Below are 26,445 nucleotides of genomic sequence, written 5' to 3'. Positions count from 1 at the left end.
TCATTCTGATGTCAACCTCAGCTGCTTTCCTTGGCTTTCACGGTTGCGTGTTCATGTGTGATTGTTTCCTTTGTCGATGTGTGTGTGTGTGTATTCATATGCGGGTCAGCTGTGAATATCTGCAGCCAGCTTCCACCATTCATATTACAAATACATTCACTAGCAAATTGTCATGATTTCTTTGTGCAGTAAAAGAAATCCCTGAATGAGCTTTGTTCATACCAGTTATTTGCATGTGAACTCTTGAGAAGGCCTCTAGGAGATAATAAATGGTCAAAGTAAACACATGCCCCGTTTCCTGTCTCGGCTTTTGTTTCCCCTCCACCCTTCCAGGGTGCATGTATAGCACTGGGTGTAACCTTTCTCTGCCGACACTTCAGTCCCTATAAATCTCTCTTGTGTCTGCTGCAGGTGACTCAGGCCTCCAAGGTGTGGGGAGAGGTGCCTCTGCCAGAAGACTTGGAGGGGGAGAAGGACGTCCAGGCGTCTCAGAGCTTACTGGACGACGACGAGGACTTTGCTGCTGATGAAGCTTCAGGAGGTGGGCTTGATAGAGGCTGGATGACCCCAAACCACAGCAACAGCTGCCCTTAAGTCACGGGAGATGTTTTTCACTACGCATTCCTTAGATTGTTAACCCCCATCCCAAAACTGAAAACGAGGGGAATGCAGCTCGGAGATATGTAATGAAATGCTTTCTTTGATGATTTCATCCTAAATATGAACAACGACGTGCAGGATTCACGCTTTTCAGAAGGAATTTAGAGCAGATTGTATGTTGTACTTGTTAGTTAAATAAGTGAGCAGAACATTTGATTTGTTTTCTCGCTTTGAACCAGCACATTGACCGTTTCCCTATGAACCTCTGCTTCTGTCTTCAAAGAGCTGCCCAGTGGAGAGGATGATGGAAGCACGCCATGGCTTCAAGTCACTGAGAGCACAAGTAAGGGACCAGAGCATCGAGTGAATCCAATCGTTGTTCTTGCGGCAGATTTTGTCGATGTGCGGTAGATCACTCAGGCCTCGAAAGCTTCCCTATCTGTGACTCCAACTTCAGTGGCTGTGTGTGTGTGTGTGTGTGTGTGTGTGTGTGTGTGTGTGTGTGTGTGTGTGTGCCTGTGCCTGAATGATGATGCCTTCACATCCTGCTGCACCCTCTCTCCCCCTTCTCCCCCCCTCGTCCCTGCCAGCTTGAGTCTGGTCATAACACACGCGTTGAGCTTTGTCTTTGAGACAAAAACATCTCCTCTCCTCTTTCATCTTTTAAACCAGCAGCAGAGGTGACAGCGCAATAAGATACATGAAAGCGCCGCGAACACTAAAAGTTCAACCTCTGTTTGCCTTCCACTCAAACTCCTTAGCTTTTTCCAGCCCTCTTACTTTTTGTAGACTTTTATATTTATATGCAGGTACCCCATTATATCACATTGCACAGTAGCAGGAATAACAAATAAAATAGCTAAATATTAATATGCTGATACTCTACTATAGCTAGATTTTAGCCACCGTGGCAACATATTCAACAAAGTCCTACTTCCAATCGGTACATCTATCTAGACTATAGATTTTCAAGCACATTTTTTGGTTTTTTAGCAATTTTGTGAAGTCTCAACATTTATATTATTATACTACTATCATTTCCCCCTGCAAGAAATCCCTTTATCAAAGCAGATACATGTTGATATCCTGACAGGTCAGATCCTATTCCTATTATAAACCAAGGCCTGGTAATAGCTGCTGCCTCTCATTCTGTCCTTGGTGCCAGACGCTGTCACTCGACAGGTTAGCAGAGCTGATTACATCATGGCAGAATAACTGTTTTGGTAGCAGCGTTGCGAGCTGACATCATAGCTGGGGTGCATAGCATCATGTGCCTCGTTCACAGAAATAGCACCGCTGTGAGGCCTCGCTGAATTTGGGTGGTTAAAGGAGCCAGAGGAGCTTTTAACACAGTTTACATTTGTTTGTTTGGTGTTGAAAGCATGCGACTGTGACAGATTAGGGTAATTGAAGGTTCGGACAGTTTTTAGCAGTGCTATGATGAAGAACATATTTAGCTAATATCGACAGAGATTGATTGATTAAAGAGTAGTTGTAAACACAGCTTCACAGATCATTTCAACCTGCATCAAAGTTGAGGTTGTTTTTGAAGTGTGTGTGTGTGTGTGAGTACTTCAACCTTCAGGTCACAGTCAGCTTGGACCTTACGAATGTACAAAAAGAATATGAAAGTCACAGAATACAAAGCCAGTTTGTGCATCGTCGACAGCATTATATATTTTCTGTTAATGTGCTCACATTTTGCGGTGCGACATGCACCTACAAACGTTCCCCATTACTTTGGTTTATTGCATCTGTTTCCATAAACGTCCCGGCTTTTGCATCCCCTTAAAGGTCAGTGTTGCTTTAATGTGGCAATTAAATGGGAAGCTGAGATTACGCAGTACTTTATTCAATATATCATAGAATGTCAAAGGTGGCAAGACATATTTGCATTCTGCTCAGTATGATCACGGTGCTATGATTAGGGGAGACAGGCTATTTCCATAAATAGTTTTGAGCACAACAGCAATGGGAAGGAAATTGGGTTTCCTGTGCATAATGCTGAATACTTTTCTGAGTGTCTCTGTCCTGTTGGCTTGTCCGGACTGTTCATGCAAGCCTCTGCCTTCCTTCCCCCTCCACCACTTTGAAGTAGTAGACGTGTTTGCCACAGTTGCCGCCACTACGGCTTATTTCCTGTTGTGCCACTATTTGCCAATGGCTAATGAATTCCCATTCTTCTACTGTCTTAGCCTCGTGCATTGAAGCTTAAAAAAACCCACCTGGAGCCCAAACTGTTGTTGAGATTGCGGTTATTTTTAACCTCTTTATCTTTTTTCTTTATTGCCCCTAATCATAGTCTGCAATCTTCTCCAGGGATACGAAGGTTGCGTCCCGTGTCCTCCCAACCTCTCGTCTAGACCTACACACTGAGATCCCCCGAAGAGATTTCTGGGAGACAAAATACAACTAATCTCATCTGTGAAAGCCTCTCCTTGTTTCGCAGGCTCCATTACAGACATTCCCACTGCACCAAGGATGTTGGTCACTGTGTTGAGAAACCAAAGAAACAAAGGTTGCCATGTCCACTTCGTAATGGGGATGGTGGTTGATGAGGGTCTGCTGGGGCTACATTCTGCCCAGTGCTAATTTTGGATGAAAAGCTTGAGAATTCATATCGTCCGAATAGTGTTTTTTTTAAGTCACAGTTAAAAAAAAAACTAAAATATACAGTTATGCTCTATGTAACAATGTGATGCAGTACCCTTGGCAGTCTTCAACTCGCCTCTGTGTGACACTTTTCTGTCTACAGAAATAATTAAACATTGGTCAGAACACGAGTTCAGCTAAATGTTTAAATTGTGATCACATGTATAGTAGAGAAAAGAATATTAACTGTATTTCTTGTAGTGAGATAAAGTACATTTGATTCACGCAGTGCTCTGTGGTTTAGATCAAACGTGTAGCTTGGAGTTTGTCACTTGATTCAAGATTTGTTCTTTATTGGCCAAGGTAAAGAATAGACGGGACTTAATAGTGAAAAAATAGGTGTAAATAATATATAAAGCAATGAAATATGAGATAAAATGTCTTTATACTATAAGTAAGTTGTAAACAATACAAAAAGGGCAAAGAAATGGATACACATAGACTGGGTGATTATGTACAGTATGTCTATATACTGTATATACAGTGAATTTCAGATTTATTTTGAAAATCGACAGATGGTATGTCCATATTAAAAAACATGTTCTTGTGTAGTCTCAGCTGGTTTTACATCAATTGCTAAAGGACGCTTGCTGTAAAAACACAATCCAGTTGCGATGTAACAATATATCATCAAAACAATATAAAAATGTCGATCGTTATATATTTTTTAGTATCGTTTCTTGCGTTATCCCGATAACACAGATACAAAATAAATGTATATGAATGTTTGACCCTATAACACTACATCTACATTACAGTGACACCAAATATAAACAAAGGAAGTCTTAAACCAGTTAAAAAAACCTACTCTTTGCAGTTTACCTTGGTTATTATAACCAGTCACATAATAATCAGTGAGTTTATGGACGTTATACACCATTCAGACCAAGATGTATAGATTATTGTGGGCCTTAAAGTCTGCCAGCTGTCCTGTACAATGCATTTATCTGCTTTTTTAAAATTCATATTACATTTGCTGTCCCCTTTGTTTAGATAGATATAGGTGAGGCCTGCCTGTATTTATGTGTTCATTTTGCACTTGAATTCTTAATCAAATGAGAAAATACTTTCATTTGTCATGTATTTAATTATACAAAATACATGTGGTTATTTCATATAAACTATTTATTTATTTAATTACCAGAAAACGTGCTGTATTGTGATGTATTGTTATCCAGATAGGAAATGACTTATTTGACCATAACAGCAAGCCGTAGTTCTTATTCTTCCGTCACCTCTAGAGGAGAACAGATGTTGCAGCGTAAGTGGACGATGCATCAGGATGATGTCGCCTGTCTGTCGCTTTGGCCTGGGCGCTGGACCGGCTGTGGCTGCGGCCACCCAGTCAGTGTTCCTTCACGGGCAGTTTGTGAGATGTGCGTGCCGCAGTGTGGCACTGCCTCCGTGTGTGTTTGTGTGTGTTTGTCACACACTGGGACGCTCCTGGGCAGTTACACAGGGGGGACGAGTGCTGGCAGCTGCAGCTATTTTGGTGAGGTCTTTGTTGTTGCACTGCTGGGGGGCCCTCAAAGTGGTCACAAACTGACCCAAGAGTGCAGTAGAAACTCGTTTCACATTATAATCAGACGGCTTACTCCCTTTTTTGTGGACACGGCAGACAAAACACGAGGGCCGCGTGGTTGAAGAACGCGTTGGGTTTAACTTTTATCTGAACTTGTCTGCCGCCGATGAAAGACATTCGCAAGCAGTTCACTTTGAGCGCGAGCGTGCGTAATGCACATTGTTCGGAGAGACTGCTGCTGATTGGACTTGAGCCTTATTGCTGCACCTTGCCCCGTGATGCTTCGCTCTGTTGTGCCAATAACAAATGTGTTGCCTTGGAGAAACTCGCCCGCGGTGCTCCTCTGTAGGAAAGAGATGTTGAGCGTTACATTGAAAGAGAGCACGTGCAGCTGTTTGAAGGACTTATCTTTCCTCAAGGACAGGCTTGTAGCTGATACAAACGTTTATTTAGTTGCCCTTCCTGATGATCCATGCTGCAGCAGAAGAGAATACCTTAATGTGGACAAAAGAAAATGTTTTTGCTGTGTCCCAAAACAAATGCTGAATTGGAACTTGTGGTTATTGGCAGGGTTTCCAGTTGTCCTGTGGTTTTCCCAGATTTGAGAGTTTATTTGGATAAAGCTCCACAGTTGATCAGCGGCTTCCTGGTTGCTCACTAGAGAATATCCAAACCAAATAACAACCTCTCCTGGGATCTGTAACGCAGTGAACTCGTTTTCTTCTGCATGATGAGACATTCAGTGCGTGTGCTCGCTTACCCAAGATATCACTTTTAATTTCTCTCCCGACTGGTAAGAGGGGTAATATTTGCACGGTTCCTGTGTGTTCATGCTCTGATACAGCGAAGGCCTTGTTTCAGTCAATGAGGATCATAAAAGAGTGGAGAGTAATAATGGAGCTGTTACCCCCTTCTGTCTGACTCTCACTCCCATTATGACAAGGATCACAACACATCTGCAGCCTTTGATGCAGCGGATATTTCATTAGCTTTGATAGTCTGGCTCTCTATTCTTGGGGGGGGGACCTCAGATTGTTTGGGTTGGGCAACTTTTCTGTCAACTGTTTCCTTACTGGACTTTGTGGACTTTAAATTGTTTTGCCGAGCTGGCAGCGTTCAGTTGACCAGACTGTAGCAGCAGCAGTGAATCTAAAAGCAAAACTTTACAACAACTTTTTCCTCAATCTCCTCTCCTCTGGAAGACATGCCACAGCTACAGTAATGATGCATCAGGAGCCATGTGTTGTTGTTTTTTTTTTTGTATCTGAACAGCTGTAAAACAGCTGGATCCAGCGCACCCACTTGATTATGAAGGAGCTGTTGTTCACTGCTGTCTGTCGAGGTTTAAGGAGTGGACTCATACACAATCCGGATTGGAGTGTGAATATCTGTCTTGTCAGCACAGTGCTAGCATAAAGGGTAAAAAAAATTAAAATAAGATAACAGAGAGCCCTTTTTTTATTGAAAGTCAGTGAACAGACACTCGGAAGACTTTGCACAATGCTCCCTCTCTTAAAACCAATCTTTGTGTCAGAGCGACCGAGAGGCCTCCTCAGCTGACATTTCAGAGCATGTCCCACGGTGTAACTGCATCCAAAGCAGTGGAAGAATGAATGAGTCACCACAAAACAGAACATGGTCATTGTTGCCCTTGCCAGTGCAGAGGGCTTAACTTTTGGTTAAAAAAAACGCTGATAATGGTGCTCAGTTCTTTCCATTTAGGAGGGAAAACAGGAAGCAGCTCCTCCCTGCGTCTCTGCAAAACCCCAGGGTGTGTGTGTGTTTGTGTGTGTGAAGCAGACAGCAGACGGGTAAAGATCGGCACATGGAAGCGTGTGTTTGGTTGGCAGGATATCCTCTTTGTTCCGTTGGACCGAAGAGGAGTCATTTTGAAAGAGATGCCCTCTGATCTCTTCTCCTTGACGCTCTCATGCAAGCGGCCGTGTGTGTTTCCTGACAGACGGCGGTTGAACTCATTAGTCAACAAAAACCACAGGATCCATTGTCCCACCGACCACCGTGATCCACAACATGTGGATGGTAACCATTAGTGGGACAGTTTACAGGAAGAAATGGATCCTGACATCACTAGCTTCTCATAGAATTGTGATGACAACTTCACTTCCGCTCCTGCTGTTGTCTCGGCTGTTTTATTTCGTGTATTTCTCATAATTTCATGCCGATCCGTATCCTCCCTTAGCTGTCTCCTGCCAACTGCTTGTATTTCAACACCCATCATCTCAGTGACGTTTCCTGATTTCACTTTCTGATTGTCACTTTCTATTTTCTCTCCTTGCTTCCAATCATTTTCTTTCTAACTTTCCTGAAACTTTAACCTCTCTGCACCTGCCTGGCTAACTTGATCCTCCTCCCTGGTCTTTGTGTCGCTTTTTCTTGTTTGATGCTTGACCTTTGGCTCTTGGCCCCCTGACTCTTGCACCTTTCTCCTCGCCCCCTCATTGCCTGCCATAGCACGCAGGTTGAAGTCTTCATATCTGGGGAACTTACAGAGCCCAGTCGAACCAGACTACAGTAAGTCCTCAAGCACTTCCTTCTTTTTTTTTATGCTTCGGTTCCTCCCCTCTCTTGTCTTTGGAACACTCTCCTGTCACCTGCTCCGCTCAGTTATGCACTCTCATTTCCAAACACACTCTCAGATAACATTCCAAGGAAGACTCGGCTTGGGCATGCAGTGTTTGAGTCCAGTGTGTCTGTTTTTGTCCAAGTGGAAGGCGTGGCTCTGATGCCAGTGGAAAATGATGGAGTTGTTCCATCGTGTAATATGCATCACCCTCGAGTGACAACACTTGCGTTTCCAGCCGAGAGCATCTTTGTAAAGATATGTCGGGAATACACAACTGTTCATCTCTGTGAACCCGCCAACACTTGCTAAAATGTGATCCAACAATTTGATTTGAAAAGTCCTTTTTGTAATTTCAACCTGATGCAGATGGCTCGTCCCAATGATGCGAACCAGCTGTCTCTGAGAATCACTACAACATGAGGATGAAAACGTGCTTTGTCGTACACTATGGTGTTTTTTTTTTTTTTATGCTTACATTGCGAGCCGTGGGAGAGCACAACGGGGCGAGCTTACTAGTGATTCCAGAAGTTATTCTCAAGAGCTCCCCAGAGGCCAATGAGTGGAGACTTGGAGACAGAGATGCTTGGCTTGCCACCAGCAAAAGGGTTAAGTAGCAGGAGTTCTTGTTCAGCGTCAAACAGCTGGCATATGAGTGTATTTCACTAGGAGAGAGGATAATATTTAGAAATAAAATTAAAGAGACAAAAAGGGAAAACCCCATGGAGGTTGATAACATGTATTATCAAAGAGTTTTGATGAGCAAGCTGAGGAGATGTGGTCGAGGCCTTTTTTCTTGTCGATTCTCTCTAAAAGCCTCGGGTGGTGCTGGGCCGATGCCGTGGGGGTTGAAGGTCAAGCCCAAAGCGGCTGGGCTTTTAAAGGACAGGCTGGGCTCCCGGCTCAATCAAGCCTTTGTCTTCTGCAAAGGCCTTTATGTGTTCAGAGGGGCCCATTGCACAAAGCCGCCACAGTTCTACTGAACAGCTTTAAAAGCTAAATAAGTTTGTGAATTAAGAGTATGGAATGCTATTTTTCCACTCCCTTATTTATTTTTTTTCATCCCACCCGTCATGTCTGCACTCCGACAGTTTCATCACTCTTGATGGTGGTGGTGCTTGATGAAAGGACGCACAAGAGAATGGGTCTCAGGGTAAAAGAGCCACTCGTTAGCAGCGGGGCACAACCCGGCAGTTCTAATCAAAGGATCTCGGGCGGCGGCAGTTCCACACTCGCCAGTCTGCAACGTCAACGCGGCAAGCTCAGGCAGTTGGAGCTACGAGCTGCTGTTGACCTCGCGGCGAATACCCACTCAAGGGATTAGATTATATGTGGGTCAAATGAGGCGCTTTGATGACTAACTTTGATGTTGCGTGTCTTCTGGGTCCACATTCAGGCCTAATAATTAATCCTATTAGTCTGACAGTAACAGCCTGCAAAGCAAGCTCTCGGGCACCCTGCCAGGCCGAGCGAAAGGCTGCAGTTCTGTTGTTACATGTTAACCTCACTGTGTGTTTTCATGGGCATTGCATCAGTTTATTTTGTCCATAAATGTCCCAGGAATGGGATGTCTTGTTGTGCCAATGCTGTGTGTAGGGAGAGATAATTTAGCAGCGTTTAGAGAGGACAGCTGTTTATCAGCCAAAGCTCAGCCAGCGGAGCAAAATGCAGCAGAGTTCTCCACAGGCCTGTAATGCAGATAACGAACAAACTCTGACTTTTAATTAAGTCGCTCTTGATAAGCATGATAAATGTCTGATGTCAAGTGTCCACATGTCAAGTGATTATCCACGGAGAAAGGAAATGCAAGCGATATACACCAATATCATTGGTATTTTCTCTGCATGCTGTATGCGCGTTTGTCCATATTTATTGCTTTGCACCTAGTTGGGCATGTATGTTTGTACTAGAGGCTCAGGAGATGCCTACTTAGAACATGACTCTTTGTTTTTTGGCATGGCAAGTAGCATCTGACTGCAAGAAACTGCTCAAATATTGACTTCCTCCCTAAAACCCACACTGCCAGTCTGAAATCACAGGCTGGCTAGGCCGTCCTAACAAAGTGTTGGCAGGCATGTGAGAACAGGGCACCATGTGGGCCTCGGCTATTTTAACTTTCATTTGTTGATGAGTCACTCATAATATAGCTCAACAAGAAGTTTATTTGAAAGGTTATGTTTGGAATGTGGTAATGTTTCTATGACTGGAGTGATGATTAGATGAATTAAGGGTTGTTGTACACAACTGGTTGCTTACTAATACATTTTAAAACAAATCAGCAAGACTTCACGATACATTGCATGAACACTCTTTTGTCCACATAAGTGTAGTTTTTTTGTGTGGAGGGCCATATGTGTGAAGAGAAGAAGCATTTTACTGTCAAAAAAAAGCTGCACATTTGAAAAGAAATTACTTGGTACATAAGGAGGGAATGTTGAGGCTCCCTTCAACAATCATTCACAGAGGATTTTCGTCTTCTTCCTCTTCAGCAGCTGCCACAGTAGTGACACTCAAACTCCCAAATACCTTCCAACTCTCTGACATCATCTGCGTTCAATCAGGAGATCTGGTGCAAACTCGTGGCCATGCTATTTTGGCGGATATCCACGTACAGTAATGTGTGTTTGGATGTTTGCATTGATTAGGTTTCAGACAGCATATTTAGTTCTGCCTTCGCAAACAAGGGGGCTTTATCAGCACCTGTGTGCAACTGTTTTTGTGAGTACGCTCTGTGTCTCCGTGTCCCTGACCCACAGAAAGACACGCACAGAGAAGAAGACATGCCTTGATGCTTCCATTTCATGGTCATGTTAGAGTATTTGGGAGGCCTGTGTCAGCGTGTGCCTCTTGTTGCGGCCGATGTGTGATGCAACGCTGCAGTCGTCGGTTTTTAGCGCAGACCTGCCCACAACTGAGATATGGAAATAGATGCCATAATTTGTATGTGGCTCTCATTTAAGTCACAGTCACGCTTTTCAGTTTTGACTTTCTGAAATATTTAACCAAAGCCTTTCCCAAGGAAAATAATTCCCAAACAGTGTCCCATATCACATTGTCTCTGATCAACCTAACCACTAAATCTGGGATCTGGCTTATGATATCCGAACTCTGCAACGGATGGACATTAATTCTGAGCCTGTGGTCGTTTTGTATTAGTCAGCTGACGGATTCTCCTCCCATATCTGTGTTTCTAGTTTATTACAGAGCTCTCGTCAACTTCACGGACTCCCTGGTCTACGGCCCCGAGCTCGAGGACATCTTCTCTTCGGCCTTTAATGAGATCTCTGAAGCAGTGGTGGACACGGTACGTCCTATTCTAACAGGATAAACTCAACTGAATAGCAGACATGTACAGGACGCCGCTAGGGCTACCTTATAAGGTTCAGCCGGGTTATTTATGACTTTGCTGATTTAAGGATGTGTGACTTTATGTGTAAGGCCCAGGCTTGTATATTTCAACTTAACCGAGTGTGGTTTTCCCTTCACAGCTGGAGTCGGACTACAACAGGATTCCAGGTGTCCAAACAGTCAGCGTGGTCCTCATTAAGTAAGAACCAATCCTTTAAATCATGCCTTGTGACATCCAAAGTAGTTACCCTGCAGCTGTGTGCTGCTGCCTGGGTGTCTTACTCTGGCCAGGTGATATTTATTTTCCCTTTTACAAACTGCACAAGGCCAACAGTGGTAGGCCTGTAGTCAGTAATTCAACTGCAGTGAGTAATTCCTCTAAGGGGACGCTAAAAAGAAACTTTACCTCCAGAGAGCCTTCCTGTTAAACCATCTGCAGTGCACGCCACAGACTCACCAGGCTTTTCTTTGCTCTTTGCAGGAAGATGATAAGAGAGGATGGCGTGGACGTATTTGTGGAGATGGATGTGGGTTCTGACTACAACAGCGATGATGAACAGATACGCAGCGTGCTGTACAACGTGGTGAAGGAGGGAGCCATTGCTTCCTACGTCACAACGGTCCAGGGCTTTGAGTTCAGACGGCTTGGGGAAGGTAAGACCTCGACAAAGAGGGACACCGCTTAACACGGACGTGAAGTGACTCTGTTACACAAGAGTTGGCTGTATGTTTACAGCAAATTAAGGTCCACCAGAGCGGTAGGCAGTGCCCTTAACGTCTCCCTCTGGTTTCTAGTTCAACCTCTGCCTCCAGTGGAGCCTATAGCAGTGCCAGGTTTGTACTGCGCCATGCCCTCTGCATGGTGACTGGGCCGACTGTACTGTAGAAGCTGTAGGATGACCAGTAGTGCCTTTTAGAAAGAACAGTCGAGCATATCCTGTCTTTTTATTTTTATGTTGCAATCGTACAATGACCTTTACCTTGACATGTACAAGCAGTGGTCATGTGGTCTGAGGAATGTTTTGCATGGAAGCACCAATATAAAGCAGACTTCTGAGTGTCTCTAACGTCCACAGTGAATAAGAAAGACTTTTGCATGGCATGAGTTTGATTAGAAATGCTGCTGTTCACTGCAGTCTAAACCAGCTTTTTGATTCACACACATTCAACTCTATACACAGGCATGGCAAGTTCTAGAGAATAATGGTAACTTTATCTTTAATGTCTTTACTCAGAAGATAGGGTTCCCATCTACCTGTCTGTGTACCTTGTCTGACCGTCAGTCTATCCATCTATCTGTGTGTCTAATCTAGTCTGTGTAATCTAGTCTACCCTGTCTAGTCTGTCTAGTCTTGTCTGTGTGTCCTGTGTGGTCTGTCTAGTCTAGTGTGTCTAGTCGTATCTAGTCTGTCTAGTCTAGCCTGTTTAATCTAGTCTTGTCTGTCTATTCTGGTCCATCCAGTCTGTGTGTCTCGTCTAGTATTTGTGTCTAATCTAGGATGTGTCTAGTCTGTCCATCTATCCGTCCTTTAAGTGGATTTTACACCCAACAGAAAAATTGATCTAATATTTACAATTTGTTTTTATGATATCCTTGAAAATCTCCTTGAGTATCCTGAATCACACCCCTATTGATAGTCTTGACAACATGCCACTCGCTGTAGTGATCTGATGGCTGAGAGGCCTGGGATGCTTGTGTTTTTCACCTCACTTTGTTGTTGCTGTGATATGACATTGGTGTAGTGTATCGGCTGTACTGTAGCCTCTGCATCTCTCATAGTAACCACCGGCATCAGACCCTGCATGTCAGATGAGCACAGGTGTGGTGACGGGACATGTATCCTGATGGAATACCTGTGTGACGACAGACCGGACTGCAGAGACTTGAGCGATGAGACCAACTGTGGTGAGTGGCTTCGGTTGGCTATATATATCATGAAACCATGGCTTGACGTGAGACTCATTCTCTTACGGTAACCGCTCTAAGTAACTACTTTGTACGTTCGCTAAGTTTAATCAGAGATTTGTTTTAGACGCAAATCGGATGCCCCCTCCAGTCTCCACCACACCTACCACCACCACCACCACCACCACCACCACCACCACAACCACCACCACCATCAAGAAGCCCCTGCGGCCCCCCAGCCCACCTGGACCCTGCAGGGCGGATCAAGCCACATGCCAGAGTGGAGAGTGTATCCCTCGTGACTACGTCTGCGATGGAGAGAGGGACTGCTCGGACGGAAGCGACGAGATCAGATGTGGTACGTAACACGGACTTGTTCACGTGCACGCTCTCAGACAACAGTGTGCGCTCTGTTTATCCCCTGTCTTTTCGCAGGTACGCCATCTCCCTGTGAACCCAATGAGTTCAAATGTAAAAATGGCCGCTGTGCCCTCAAGCTATGGCGTTGTGATGGAGACAATGACTGTGAGGATAACTCGGATGAAACGGATTGCCGTAAGTCTCCATTTGTTTTCTGAGTCCTGAAAGGTCTGCCTTGAAAGAATAGGTTAATATACGCATATTTCTTTTTCTAGCCAAAGGACTACTGTTTACAAGTGAAATCTCCATTTTGTCATAACTACAGCCACTAAGGGTCCCGGCGACAGGTGTGCTCCCGAGCAGTTTGAATGCCTGAGCGATCGCACCTGCATCCCAGCTAGTTACCAGTGTGATGACGAGCCAGACTGCCCTGACCGCTCTGATGAGTACGGCTGCAGTAAGTCTCACACCAGCAGCTGTCTGCAGCACTCCGCTCGTATCTTTCATTTTTCTCTCATGCGCACTACACAATTTTCTGTCTTCCCTTTTTGCACTCTCTATATGCTTCTTTGACTCTCCTCTATAGTCACCCTCTGAGTTCCTTTGTATGCTGTGACTAATTTGCTGTGAACCAGGCTGTTTTCACACATGTGGAGAATGAGACACAGAGCTTTTTGTGAACCATCCATTACTGAGAACTGAAAGTGAATTGTCCGTCCATAGCGGAGAATTATGTTTCCTCTGACTTTCAGGCATTTATGAGCTTCACTTGATCGCCAAATTCCAGTCACATGCCAGCCTTTTCGTACATGTGCATTTCTTATGTGGTTAATACAGCTCTCATCTTCTTGACACTTTGCAGCCCCTCCCTCTGTCACAAGCCCGCCGGAAGAGTCCATTCAGGCAGCACGGGGGGCGTCGGTGACGTTCACATGTCAGGCTGTTGGAGTGCCAACACCCATCATCACCTGGAGACTCAACTGGGGACATATTCCTCTCAGCGGCAGGTGGGTTTGATGAGAAATTCTTCTGCTGTACAGTACTACATTACAGATTTTTCAGAGTTAATGGAAAATGCAGTCCAAAATAATTTTGAATATCTTTAGAAATATGCTCTGAATGAAAAAAAAAAAGCATGTGTTGCACTGTTTCGGCAAGCGGTCTCAAACAAAACATCTGGTGAAAGCCATTCTTGCTTAATTGATCTGCAGCAGACTATGAGGGTTTAATAACTACTATGAGTTTGTCCTCTCAACACATTTCTCGCCGGCCTGACTGTCGACAACCCTGTTAGATCAGGGTTTCTGTGCTGACTCGTAAATTTATTTAGACCTGTGATTCTAATTATTGAGATATTTGTGGTGCACTCCAGCTCGAAAAGTTGCAGTATCAGAATGTTCATTCGGGGCGTAGTCAGCTGTGTGTGTGTGTGTGTGTGTGTGGTTAGGCAATTACTGTTGAATTTAATGGATCTTTCTGTAACAATATTTCTGCAGCGGGAGTCAGAAACGGAAGGGTTCCCATTATGGTCCACGCTGTAGCTGACAGAGACTCTCGCCTGAGATTATTACTGTGAAAGTGATAATTTGCGCATTGTTTCTATGTACCCAGGATCTCCATGACCAGCGAGAATGGCCGCGGCACCCTGACCATTCGCGATGTAAAGGAGGCCGATCAGGGGGCGTACACCTGTGAGGCCATCAATGCTAAAGGCCTGGTGTTTGGTATCCCTGACGGCGTGCTTACTCTCACATCGACTCCAAATCCAGGTACTGACATCTCACTTTTACTGTGGGTTCACTATCAGCATCGCTGCCTGTTTTTCCTTGAATTCTAGTTACAACAAGAATATAAATCGTCTCGTGTTTTTGTCTTGTTCATTTTAGGCAACTGTCCCGATGGTCACTTTAGCGTGGAGGGCCGCTGTGTCTCTTGCTTCTGTGCTGGAATCTCCAAGAACTGCAAGGGCACCGGACGCTACCGCAACCATCTCAGCCTGCGTTTCACCGAGGAGGAAGACTTCAAAGGCACTGAAGCCATTGATGCTTATTAAACTGATAGAGAGCTAACAAAGCAGTCACACTTTCAACTAAATAACTTTTTGAAGTTTGTGTAGTCCTAGCATTTAGAGCATAAAACAAGGCTGAGTGAATCTGTTATTCTTACTTCCAGGAGTGAATGTCACCTACCCATCAAGGCCAGGCATTCCTCCTCTCTCCTCCACTCAGCTTCTCATTAACCCAGAGATGGAAGAGTTCCAGCTTGTCGACGTGTCACGCCGTTTCCTCAACCTTGACTCTTTCTGGACGCTGCCTCGCCAGTTCCTGGGCAATAAGGTAAAGAGTAAAATGATCTACAGACTTTATTGTACTTCACTAAATGTCAAACTTAAGCATTCAATTTATTTCTTTTTTTTAGATTGACTCCTATGGAGGTTCCCTGAAGTTCAAGGTGCGGTACACATTGGCCCGCGGTCTGTCTGAGCCAGTGGAGAAGCCGGATGTAATGCTGGTTGGAAATGGACGCAGGCTCGTGTACCGGAGAGGCAAACCTACCACTGCCCGAGTGGTCAACCAGAGGGACATCAAATTCACTGAAGTACGTCTTTGTTTAAGAAAGAGCAAATTCTGCACAATCCTGTGGTTCATTTGTGATGATACAAAAATGTTGGAGCGGTTGTCCACAGATTCAAAAACGAGGATTTCAAAAATATGTTAACACCACATTTCACAAACAACAAAATCTATCTGCATAACGTAAAAAATCAAGAGCTGAATATCCCCTCTCAATATAATGAAATACATTTGAAGTCCACACACCAGTAAACCTGCTTGGCATTGTTTTAGGATAAATGGCAGCACTCCAACGGCCGCACTGTGAGCCGCGAGGAGCTGATGATGACGCTAGCCAACCTGGACGGCATAAACATCCGCACTATCTACGACAACCACATGGTCAGCGTGGCGCTCGGTGAAATTGTCATGGATACCACCACTGTGGAGTTCAGCACTCTGGGTCATGCTAAGGATGTCGAAGAGTGCAGGTAAGACATGAAACACCTCAAGCATGATACTGTGGGGTTAAGTGAGATGGGAGATCTTTACAAGCCTTCAGACAGCAGTCTACGTTCAAAGCTACCTTTTTGGGACGTGTCCAGCGGACACATACTAAGAGTGAAAAGTGCTGCACAATTATACAGTGTCATTCATATACACAATGACACTTTTTTAAATAGTTTGGTTTGGTGGCCAACGTCTGGCCAATGACCTTTGTTGTGTCGCATGTCATTCTATCTTTGTTGTTGGCAATTTGTTGTGTGGTAATTTGACTCTTCATAGTTGTGTTCTGGAAACTGATGAAACTGTGGATGATGATCCTCATATTTATCTTTCCCAGATGTTCTCCTGGATATTCAGGCCTGTCCTGTGAGACGTGTTCCCCCGGTTTCGAGCGTGTCCCTGGCGGCTCCTATCTTGGCACCTGTGCTGGTTGTAACTGCAATGGACACGCCAGCGCTTGTGACCCAATCAGTGGACACTGTCTGGTAATGGTTAACTCCCTTTTTTGGGAGCATAACAGATGTTTGTCTGCTTAAAGCTGTGGTTAGCAACATTGGAGAAACCAGATAGAGTAGGCTCTAATTCTCAGTAAGAAAGCGAGTAAGTGTATGTCCCAAAAATGTCAAACTATCCCGTCCTATTTTGAGTGGCATCCTTGCACGAGAATGAGCAGTGTGTTCTCCCTGCCACAGAGCTGCCAGCACAACACAGAGGGCCCTCAGTGTGACAAGTGTCGCTCTGGTTACTTTGGTGACCCGAGCAGAGGTCGCTCAGATGACTGCAAGCCCTGCCCCTGCCCGTACTATGAGACCTCACGGCGGTAAGGTCACAGACCCACTCAGACCACACACAAACATCTACTGTATGAATAGGGGACGACACATACACACTCACACACAAGGCATCAGAGGGAATGGCCTGTGTTGTTTTTTTTATTACTCCCAAAAGTGAGCTCATTCACATTGTTTGGCACTGGTTCATTCAACATGCTACTCATTAACCCACTATTGTAGGTTTTAATCTACGGCGTTTTCCTCTGGGCTTTGTAGGTTTTCTGACACCTGCTTCCTGGACGTTGACCAACAGCCAACATGTGACGCCTGCAGGCCCGGCTACACAGGAAGACGCTGTGAAAAGTGAGGAAGCTCTTATCATCAACCGTGCCTTTTAAATTGCAATTTAAATAGTTTGTAGATGGCACTAATATTGTTTATCGGACACAATGTCCCTCTTTAATGACTGGCAGTAAAGATGAATTCATATACTTTATCACAAGATTGCTATGAAAACTATTAACAACACAACCTACCCCAGAATATGGTTTTGAGGTAGGATAGGTAAATCATATTGTTCATGTTTTATTTCAGGTGTGCTCCTGGTTACCAGGGTAACCCTCTTCTGCCTAATGGAAGATGTTCTCCTTCCACACCTACCCGTGAGTCTATGTTCGACAAATGTCTCCAACATTTTTTTAAATTCTCATTTCAAGGCATGAAATTGAAAGAAGCTGCACCTGGATTGTTTTACCATCCAGCGATATGCCCACAAGGAGGCCTGTGTAATGATTACCATCGCCCCCCCACACACTGGTGTTACAGTAGGCAGTAGTATGTGGTCATAGCTCAGGTATGCAGAGTGGCTGGAACACTCCCAGGTGCACTTTCCACCCCATACAGTATGTCATCTTCTTTCCATTGCTCTCTCCCTGCAGAAAGCTGTGATAACAGAGGGACTCTCACCTCCCGCAGCAGACCATGCAGCTGCAAGGTATATATAAACTGCTCAGTGACATTTTAAGATTATATTATAACCATTTATTGTGAAATCTCTCGTATATTGGAGGGTAACGTGTCTTACTGTTTAGTTTAGTCTTCTGTTATAAAAGAAATTAGGTTGACAGAAGAAAAATCAAACCAGTAAAACAATCCAGACAAGTATCCAATTGGCAGATGGATTACATGTGTGCATGTGTGTGTGTGCGTGTGTTTCAGAACAACGTGGCAGGCGCTGTGTGTGACGAGTGTAAGGCCGGATTCTTCCACCTATCGGAGACCAACCCCGAGGGCTGTCTACGTTGTTTCTGCATGGGCGTCACCAAACAGTGCGCCAGCTCCACTTGGAATAGAGATCAGGTGCGTTGCCAGTCTACGAATGGTAAAGGGAGGGGTGAATATATTTTTGGTATCAAGGTTTGACTCAGTGTTTGCCCAGTGCCGCTGAATCAGCAAATCCTTTCAGATGCTAAATGGTGAGATTCAATGTACAAATGGTGATTGTGCTGGAGTGCGAGTGCATGTAAATCTCAGGTCACATCTCAGACAAATAGTTTGTGTCTCTCAGGTGCGCGGAGGGGTGAACGGGCAGCTCTTCTCCCTCTCCAACAGTGCCAACACCAAAACTATCTCCGAAGGCATCTCCCAGAGGGGCTCCTCTGAAGTTGTCTACCGCTCATTCTCCAGTGTCTCCAATGAGATCTACTACTGGGTCCTGCCTGAGAGCTTCAGAGGAGATAAGGTGAGAGGAAAACCACAAAGTAGAGAGCGGGCTAGGGGATAAGAGAGGAAAAAACTAGCACGTGTTAGTCAAGCTAGACCGGTCTGCTCTTTCTGTCCCACTCAGTCAAGCCTCAACATGTTGTCAAGTGAAAAGGCTGCACTTACCCACACAGAGAGCCTCCTTTGAACCTTTGGCTTGAGTTCACAGTCAGGCCCAACATGGGAGTCTTGTGACTTCCCCCACAGTATCATAGGGGTGAAATACCTTTCCACCATTTAATTTTGTTTTTACCATGTTGCTACCAGGTGACGGCCTATGGCGGGGAGCTTCACTACACGGTGCGGTTTGAACCGTTTCAGCACTTGCTGGTGATTGACGGCCAGCCAGATGTGGTTCTCCAGGGCAATGGCATCTTCCTGGAGCACTTCTCCCAGACCAAGCCTCTTCCACGTGTCCCACAAACTGTGACCGTGACCTTCAGAGAGGTGTGTTTCATTGTTCACGGGGGAAATATCATTTAGCTAAATCTGAATCCTCGCGCAATGTTAGTGGACTAACCTTTCTCTTTTCTCCTTTCTCCGACCTTCTGGATGCTAGTCTGGATGGCGTCGCTCTGATGGGCAGCCATGTACTCGTGAGCACCTACTGATGGCCCTGGCTGACGTTACTGTCTTCATGATCAGGGCCACCTACGCAGACAACATGGCTGAGAGCAGGTATGGTGGGAGCTTCCTCCGTCACTGCACAGCTCATTCACATACCTGAAAATGAATCCAAAAGCATATATGCCCTTAATGGAACATTAAGTGTGTTGTTAATTGGATGCTTTTGGTGTTAAATAGTATCTCAGACATCAAGATGGACGTCGCTGTTCCTCAATCTACTGGTAATGAACGTGCTCTGGAGGTGGAAGAGTGCGCCTGTCCTCAGGGATACAGAGGGCCCTCTTGCCAGGTACACGTGCAGATTTTTAGCAGATGTTTAGTTTGATTTAACAAGAAAAAGAAATCTGAACCAAAGGTCCACTTTCTAGCTTTTTTTAGAGCTTTCAGCCGCATCTCGCGGTCTTCATCAGCAGAAGGAGTCTGCTCAGTTGTCATGGAGGTGGCTCATCTGTCATCACGTGACCTAATTATCGTAGGATCACAATTGAGCCATCTCATGACATCCGAGCCTGAGAAGATTTTGTTGTAAGCACAAAAAAAAGCTAGTAAGTGGACTTTGATTTAAGTATTTTACTTTTTTTTTCAAGATCAAGAATAAACTTTGATGCTCAAGATGAATTAGTTTAATCTAGTATGAAGAAAGAAAGAGAAGTCAGGCAGTCACAGATATGCCTAAGCTTGTTAATAATAGCACAGTCAACCTTTTTCCATTACAGTCCTTGATGATAATTGCAGTCTGTCTCCCTGCTGCAGTGGAACAAAGACGTATTCCTCTCTGCCATCACTTGTCTCTCACCTGAGGTGTTTTTCCGTGTTGTTGCAGGAGTGTGATGAAGGTTACACTCGGACCAGCTCTGGCCTTTATCTGGGCACTTGCGAGAGGTGCGACTGCAATGGTCACGGCGGCGGCTGTGACACGGAGACCGGCAGATGTCTGGTAGGTTTTATGCTACTCTTCTTTTTTCTTTCTTTCTTATCTGTGCAGTGGAATGCACTAATGGTTTTGTTGGCTAATCCCAACATGTGGAAACACTTGCAAGTGCTGTATATTCAACTGTTCCATGGATCTCACCTCTTTTTTTGTGTGTGTGTCCTGACCAAAAGCAATGTCTCCACAACACCGCCGGGCCACGGTGTGAGCGCTGTCAGACTGGGTTCTATCGAAACCCGGTAACGGACGTTGCTCAAGCCTGCCAGCCCTGCCCCTGTCCTGGAACGACTTCCAGCAACCAGTGAGTTAATTATTCTGTTGAAAGGAGGACAAGGGAAAGTATGCAGTGTGCAATGCCAGTGCTGAAACAACTCAAATGCCCCAAAGGTCACTGTATATGAAATAACATGAATACTGCCAAAAGAAGCATTCTCATGGTATGTGTGGCCCTGTGTTGGCACAGATTCTCCTCCACCTGTTATCTGGAGTCCGACGGCCAGCCGACGTGTGACAACTGCCCCCCTGGATACACTGGCCGACGCTGTGAAAGGTAGGGCCCCCTCCTTCATTTGCTGCTTTTCCTTTTCTACTATGTCTTCCTCTCACGGTCGTCTGGACAGTGTTTTTGGGTTACTGGGTTGGCAAGCAGCAAGGTTAGCGGGGGCTGGCAGTAGCACCCAGTGGTTTCATTCACAGGAAAGGGATATACGCATGTCTGTGGTTCGCATCTCTTTTGTTTTTTTTCCCCCAGCAGTTGTGATTGAGTGGTGTCAGTCCAGGGATGGTGCCACCCATTTGGATGTTTTTATACTGTGTGCTGTTTTTCTAGATCTGCTGGTGGATATTATTTTCTTGGATTTATTGATTTGCAAAATGTAAGGTCATCCCTGCTGTGGTAGAATAATATATCTTTGTTATAGGATAAGGGGCCTTTGGTGGTACTGATTATGTCATCACTCAAATTTTATTGTTCGTGGAAAAGAAATTTGCCAAAAGAGGAAATTAAGTGCTCTATGTCCTGAGGAAACCTTAATTTTAGTCTGCTTTAGATCCTACCATTGCTTTCTTCTTTCCTTTGCTTTCCCTCCAAAAACATTCTCGGAGGTGGCTTCCTGCTTCAGCTTTGCGCTTTGCCGGCAACGTAATTTCAAGGCGTTGGCTCAAGTGATTTCTGTCTGTGCACAGACAAAATATAATCTGGGTTTCAACGACATAAATGTAGATGTGGCATTTATGAGGTCTCCTGTCTGGCCAATCAATCTTTGCTGCACCGAGGGCAAAGATGACGAGGTGACTTGGGTGTAAGATGCAACTTATAAATCATTTACTATCTGAACGTCTCTGCCTGCATCATACCTGATTCTGCTGTTTTGATATTAAGAGAAGAGATGCCGTCTGCAGACAGTTGTGGGGACCCCTTCCTGGACAAGCATGTAGACGGCCTCCTACCTGTGCTATGTGGAGCTGAAGCGGTATTCAATTTCAGCTGGGAGAAAGAGATAGTATCGTATGGCAGTGGAGCTGATGATGAGACCACAGCAACAGCCATAATCCCTACTCGGACTTTATTGTCTGCAGCAACTCACCATCGCATCACTCATTCCACTACAGCAGCTGTGGTGGGCTTTGTCTCAGTCACCCCCAAGAGATCAGCGACCAGACTCCCACCACGCTTCACCCCCAGCCCAGAGATCAGACACTCCAACTTCCAGCACCTCCTCCGGATTCACCTGAACACCTTTAACCAACGCCTGAGCATGCTGGAAAGAAACACGCTTGACATGAAGGAGAGCATTCACACTATGGAGGACCAGCAGAGTCATCTCAACTCCCAGCTGAAGGAGCTCATCGCCATCCAGTCAGCTGGGGAGAAGAACAAGAATGTTGGCGAGCTAGAGAAGAGCTACACAGACATGGACACCCGTCTGAGCAGACTGGAGGGAAGGCTGGAGATCCTGATTGACGGCTTCACTGCCCTTGCTCAGGAGATGAACAAAATGAAACGTGCCAGACACGTCTCCCGTTCGCTGCAAGAAAAGAGGGCTCTGCCCTCACTCGCTACAGTCAGAGAAATGCCATTTACCAGCAGAGCCACAGTGCCCAAAAGCATACCTACCCCGGGCCTCCCCGCAAACAAACCCACTTCTGCTTCTCAAAGAGGGAGAAAACTCAAATCAGCAACCACCACTACACCAGTAAAGAATGCAGTCAAATCCGAAAGGCTGGTCTCAACAAGGTCAACGATTAAGTTTCGGACCACCCTGGTTAAACCTAAGACTACTTCAAAATCTACATCTAAAGCTACAGTGAAGCCTCAAACAAAAAGACCTGGAGGTAGGAGGTCCGCTGTGACGGTGAAACGTGTTTCACAGCCAAGCCAAAAACATCAAAAGCCAGTTAAAGAAGCAATTACAAAATTTCAACTGGAGCCACCATCTCACCAACCAAGGCCTGCAAAGCCTGGCCACGCCAATAGAAAGGATTCTTTACCTATCAAAAGCAATGGACGCAACAAGGCGTTTCGATCAGATGCGCCAGTTACTAATAAGGTCCGGGAGGGGGGAAAGCCTTCAGAAGGCAACTCAAAGAATTTGTCTAAGTCACACAAAGGTAACTCTAACAAGAATGAGAAAAAGATGGAGACCAACTCAAAAAAGTTTGTCTTTCACAATACAAAGAATAATTCTGCAAAGAACACAGACTCAACCACTAAACCCACCAGGGCTACCGCTGCAAAGAAGTCTCACGCAACAGTAAAAAGAACGACTCCTGCTAAAACTAAAAAAAAGGCTACTACTGCCAAGAAGAAGACTAACACGACAGTGAAAAGAAAATCAACTAAAACCAAGGTTGCTGCTGCGAAGAAAGTAACTAAAAAACACCCGAAGAACAAAGAGAAGAAGAAAACTCAATCTGGTGTTTTGAACCTACTGCAGTTCTTACAAGGAAACAACAAGTCTGCAAAGTATAAAAAGAATCAGGACGGTTCTCTTCATGTTGTTTTGGGAAGGCTGGCCATTCCAATCAGAATCATCCCTGATGACTAGGGAATAATGTGTTGCTTTTCATTATTTTAATTTGTTTCCATTATGTATATCTCTGTGCTCTGATCCTGATATTTATGTCTGTTACACGTCAATGGAACTTAATGAAGGGACTGATTTTATGCCACGGGACTTTTCAGATGCCATCCTGATGTGGTGTTATATTATTATACTAATTACTTAAGGTGTGTTGTATTACAATCAGAACTGTAGCTGTGCTATGCTATGAAGAGATAGCTTAGCAGTAGTACCTCTTATGTGTAAACATTTGTCCATTGTGTTATTGCCAGACTACCTCAAATTTTACACCCCGACCCTTTGTTAGATCATTCCAAGAACCCCCATGCCCATCAATGTTGTTTCCTGCATTCTCATGGGAATGCTTTATTGTTTTCCAATGTGTTGATGTCCTGAAAAAGCCTTACACCTCCATGCCACTTTGTGATTTCAGGACATGGATCTTTGATTATGTTTGATTATGTTTTTAATCAAAGATCCCAAACATGTTCCATTTTTGGGTATTTTTATTTTTTTGATTGTCTTAAGAAGATAGGTTAAAGTATAAAATATCAAGGGTAAAGAACAAGTACATTATAAAGTAGATTAACAACCTAACATCCCCCTAGTGTTATTACATGCTGTAATAATAATTATATGCATCATTTTGAAAAGGTTGGAAGAGCAAACAAAACATACTTATTTGTTATTCGTAGAGCTTAAACAGTGATGAGGCCCTTCACACTAATGGATTGCCACCAATTTTCTAAGAGACATTTATGGTCCCCAGAGGATGAATTTCAATGATTTTGGTGATTCCCTGGCTTTTCACTTAGCACGACCAGCAGGTCAAAATGTAATTCGTCCATTACTTGGTTTATGACCCATCAGCCTCAGCTGTACGTTGTACTTACTCTAAACGGTAAACATGGCAAAGATTATACCTGAGTATGTGAGAACAGCATCACAGAGCTGCTAGCATGACTGTAGACTCTGTCTGGTGGATTAAACCTCTTGGGAGCATGAACATGCTGGCATTTGTCCAGTTAGATTATGAGACATCTTGGTGAAAAAACATTATGGACTGATGTTAGCTGTAGTTTTAAAGGTCATGGGTTCAGCCAAAGCAATAAGAAATTCATCATGGACTCATGTAAATCCAGCCTTTTGTTTTGGAAGTCAAATATATATATAAAAACTCATTGTAAGGCCAAAGTATATAGGGATTATCCTATGTGGAGCATGACATTTTACAACGAACTTTATATTTTTATATTTTGTACGTACCTGATGATATTTTTGCCCAATAGTGGCACTAGAAGAAAGGACAGATGTACCTTAAAACAAGTGGATTCATCTTCTGGGGACCATGAATATCCATAATCAAATTTGATGGCAACTTTGCCAGTAGTTGCTGAGACCAAAGCAGTGACGGCTGACCACCCAATATTTACACTAGGGGGACCAAGGTTTGATCTACCGCTGAGCAGCTGTCATATCATCAGCATTTAGAGAAATATAAGGAATGCATGGACACAGTTTTCAAGATCATTCTACACATTTTGGGGGGAATTAAAGTTAAAATTGTTTGTAAAATTTTTTTTAATGTGATGTAAAACTAAATTGTTTGTCATTTTGTGTTTATCATGAGCTGTATGTCCAGTCTTAATAACCTTTAGTTATGAACACTTTTGGTGGTTTCCCATGACCAAATCTGTTTTGATGTCTTTTTTATTCCCCCATATAATGACATTTATCCTCATCTTTAAATCTATAACACAAGACTGACTGGAGGGACTGAGTTAAGCATTCCTTAGAAACTACTGTACGTCTCAGAGTTAGTTTGAATAGAGTTTCCCAAAGCAAGTACATAGCTTGGAAGTCCTCTTGTTGGCTGTTGACCGGCGGACCTGCCAGAGGACAGGTGAGGTAAGACTGACAGCAGCTGCTCCCAGGGCAGCCTGCACAGATCTGGGGTTGAATAAACGTTTGCTCTGGTGGCAGTGGCGTTGTTTGCTTGGGTTGAATACATATTGCTTTGCTATGTCACACTATCAGAACAAACTTTCCCATTAGCAGCTTAGCGTCCTCTTCTACCTCTCTTCATATAAAGTCTGTCTGTACTCACCTCTGCTTTGTTCTGATAGCAGTTCTGTATTCGTGAAGCTTTTATTTTAACATTTGTTTTTTAAATGTGGTGATATTTTCTCTTTTAATGTTTCTGTTCCTGTGCAAAGGTGTTCTTCAGTTTCAGCTGCATCACACTCGTATGAGAGATGGAATCAACATCTGAGACATGTTGAGGCTATGCTTCGTCCATCTCCAAGCAATATTTCATGACCTTTGTCTCTGGGGAACCTGTTTGTGTTCAGTGCAAAAGCTGGGTGTGTCTATACTAGTGCTTAGTGCAGATATGAGTACTTAGTGTGTGGAATAACAGAATAGTTTGTACGTTCCTTGTCTGAATGACTCATTCCTTTGTTCGTGGTTGAGGTCTGCCTTGGGTCAAGAAGACTCCCCAAAGGACATGATTCATTAAATGTATCACCTATTGCAGACCTCCCAGCTTCCTGCCTCATTGTTCTTTGGGTTAAGACTTGTATTCTCCTTGACTGGAGATATTCACTCAAACACATCTTCTATTTTTGTTTCAGATGTGCAGCAGGATACACTGGCAATCCACCGCTTGGACAGAGATGTATTGTTGGTAACAATGACGTCAATGGTACATACTGTGTTTTAATTCAGAAACATGACAGATATTGTTCCATCTTCTAGCTTGTTCTTTATCTTAAAATAAACATTGCATAAATTCCCTCCATGTCATTAATCTGGATTTAACAATGTCTCTTTAAATAGAGAGCATGTCCACACTGTAACTATCTGGTCTACTGTCCTGTTTCAGGTAACTGCTACAACTGTGACCAAAGAGGAAGTGACGGTTGCAATGGTGGTGTGTGCCGCTGCAAGGTGATCAAACAAACCTACTTACTGGTGGTTGTTATCTTTCGTATCTTCGTTCCCACCTCCAAGGCATACTAGAATGGACGGATTTCTTTGTATCTCATCATTTAATAATGTATTGCAGTTGAACGTCGAGGGCCCATCTTGCTCCAGCTGCAAGTCTGGAACCTTCCACCTCAGCCAGGAAGACAAAGACGGCTGCCTGTCCTGTTTCTGTATGGGCGTCACTCAGCAGTGCTCCAGCTCTACCTACTACAGAGACCTGGTAAGGCCTTTAAGTGGTACCTGACACAATGACACTGCAACAGTGCAATGGTTCA

At 44.3% G+C, this 26,445-nt stretch overlaps 2 protein-coding genes across 2 annotated transcripts in view; both read left to right on the top strand.

Moving 5' to 3' along the window:
- Positions 1-318: 318 nt before the first annotated feature.
- LOC142960642 (basement membrane-specific heparan sulfate proteoglycan core protein-like) lies at positions 319-15,022 on the top strand (the record flags this gene model as incomplete). Its single annotated transcript, XM_076102577.1, has 12 exons — positions 319-541; positions 884-943; positions 10,550-10,659; positions 10,844-10,902; positions 11,185-11,357; positions 12,484-12,609; positions 12,737-12,967; positions 13,045-13,164; positions 13,295-13,426; positions 13,832-13,976; positions 14,581-14,738; positions 14,856-15,022. Coding segments are annotated over 12 exons (1,704 nt in total), but the record flags the coding sequence as incomplete, so codon positions are not given.
- A 127-nt stretch (positions 15,023-15,149) lies between these two features.
- Positions 15,150-26,445, top strand: part of hspg2 (heparan sulfate proteoglycan 2) — a 44,003-nt gene continuing 32,707 nt past the window's right edge. The window contains exons 1-19 of the mRNA XM_076097894.1: positions 15,150-15,305; positions 15,388-15,567; positions 15,816-16,012; positions 16,366-16,513; positions 16,721-16,848; positions 17,078-17,164; positions 17,396-17,463; positions 17,740-17,795; positions 18,020-18,160; positions 18,369-18,542; positions 18,830-19,009; positions 19,122-19,240; positions 19,367-19,478; positions 20,013-20,126; positions 20,294-20,421; positions 20,584-20,670; positions 25,816-25,886; positions 26,067-26,131; positions 26,250-26,390. Coding sequence (XP_075954009.1) covers positions 15,216-15,305; positions 15,388-15,567; positions 15,816-16,012; positions 16,366-16,513; positions 16,721-16,848; positions 17,078-17,164; positions 17,396-17,463; positions 17,740-17,795; positions 18,020-18,160; positions 18,369-18,542; positions 18,830-19,009; positions 19,122-19,240; positions 19,367-19,478; positions 20,013-20,126; positions 20,294-20,421; positions 20,584-20,670; positions 25,816-25,886; positions 26,067-26,131; positions 26,250-26,390 — 2,286 coding nt within the window. The 5' untranslated portion in view covers positions 15,150-15,215. The remainder of the gene's footprint in view (positions 15,306-15,387; positions 15,568-15,815; positions 16,013-16,365; positions 16,514-16,720; positions 16,849-17,077; positions 17,165-17,395; positions 17,464-17,739; positions 17,796-18,019; positions 18,161-18,368; positions 18,543-18,829; positions 19,010-19,121; positions 19,241-19,366; positions 19,479-20,012; positions 20,127-20,293; positions 20,422-20,583; positions 20,671-25,815; positions 25,887-26,066; positions 26,132-26,249; positions 26,391-26,445) is intronic.

Source organism: Anarhichas minor, unplaced genomic scaffold (assembly GCF_050575085.1).
Source record: "Anarhichas minor isolate MPS153535 unplaced genomic scaffold, ASM5057508v1 ptg000003l, whole genome shotgun sequence".
In the NCBI taxonomy this organism is placed as follows: Eukaryota; Metazoa; Chordata; class Actinopteri; order Perciformes; family Anarhichadidae; genus Anarhichas; species Anarhichas minor.
Note: the sequence above shows the minus strand (reverse complement) of the source record. Positions and strands in the feature narration are given on the sequence as shown.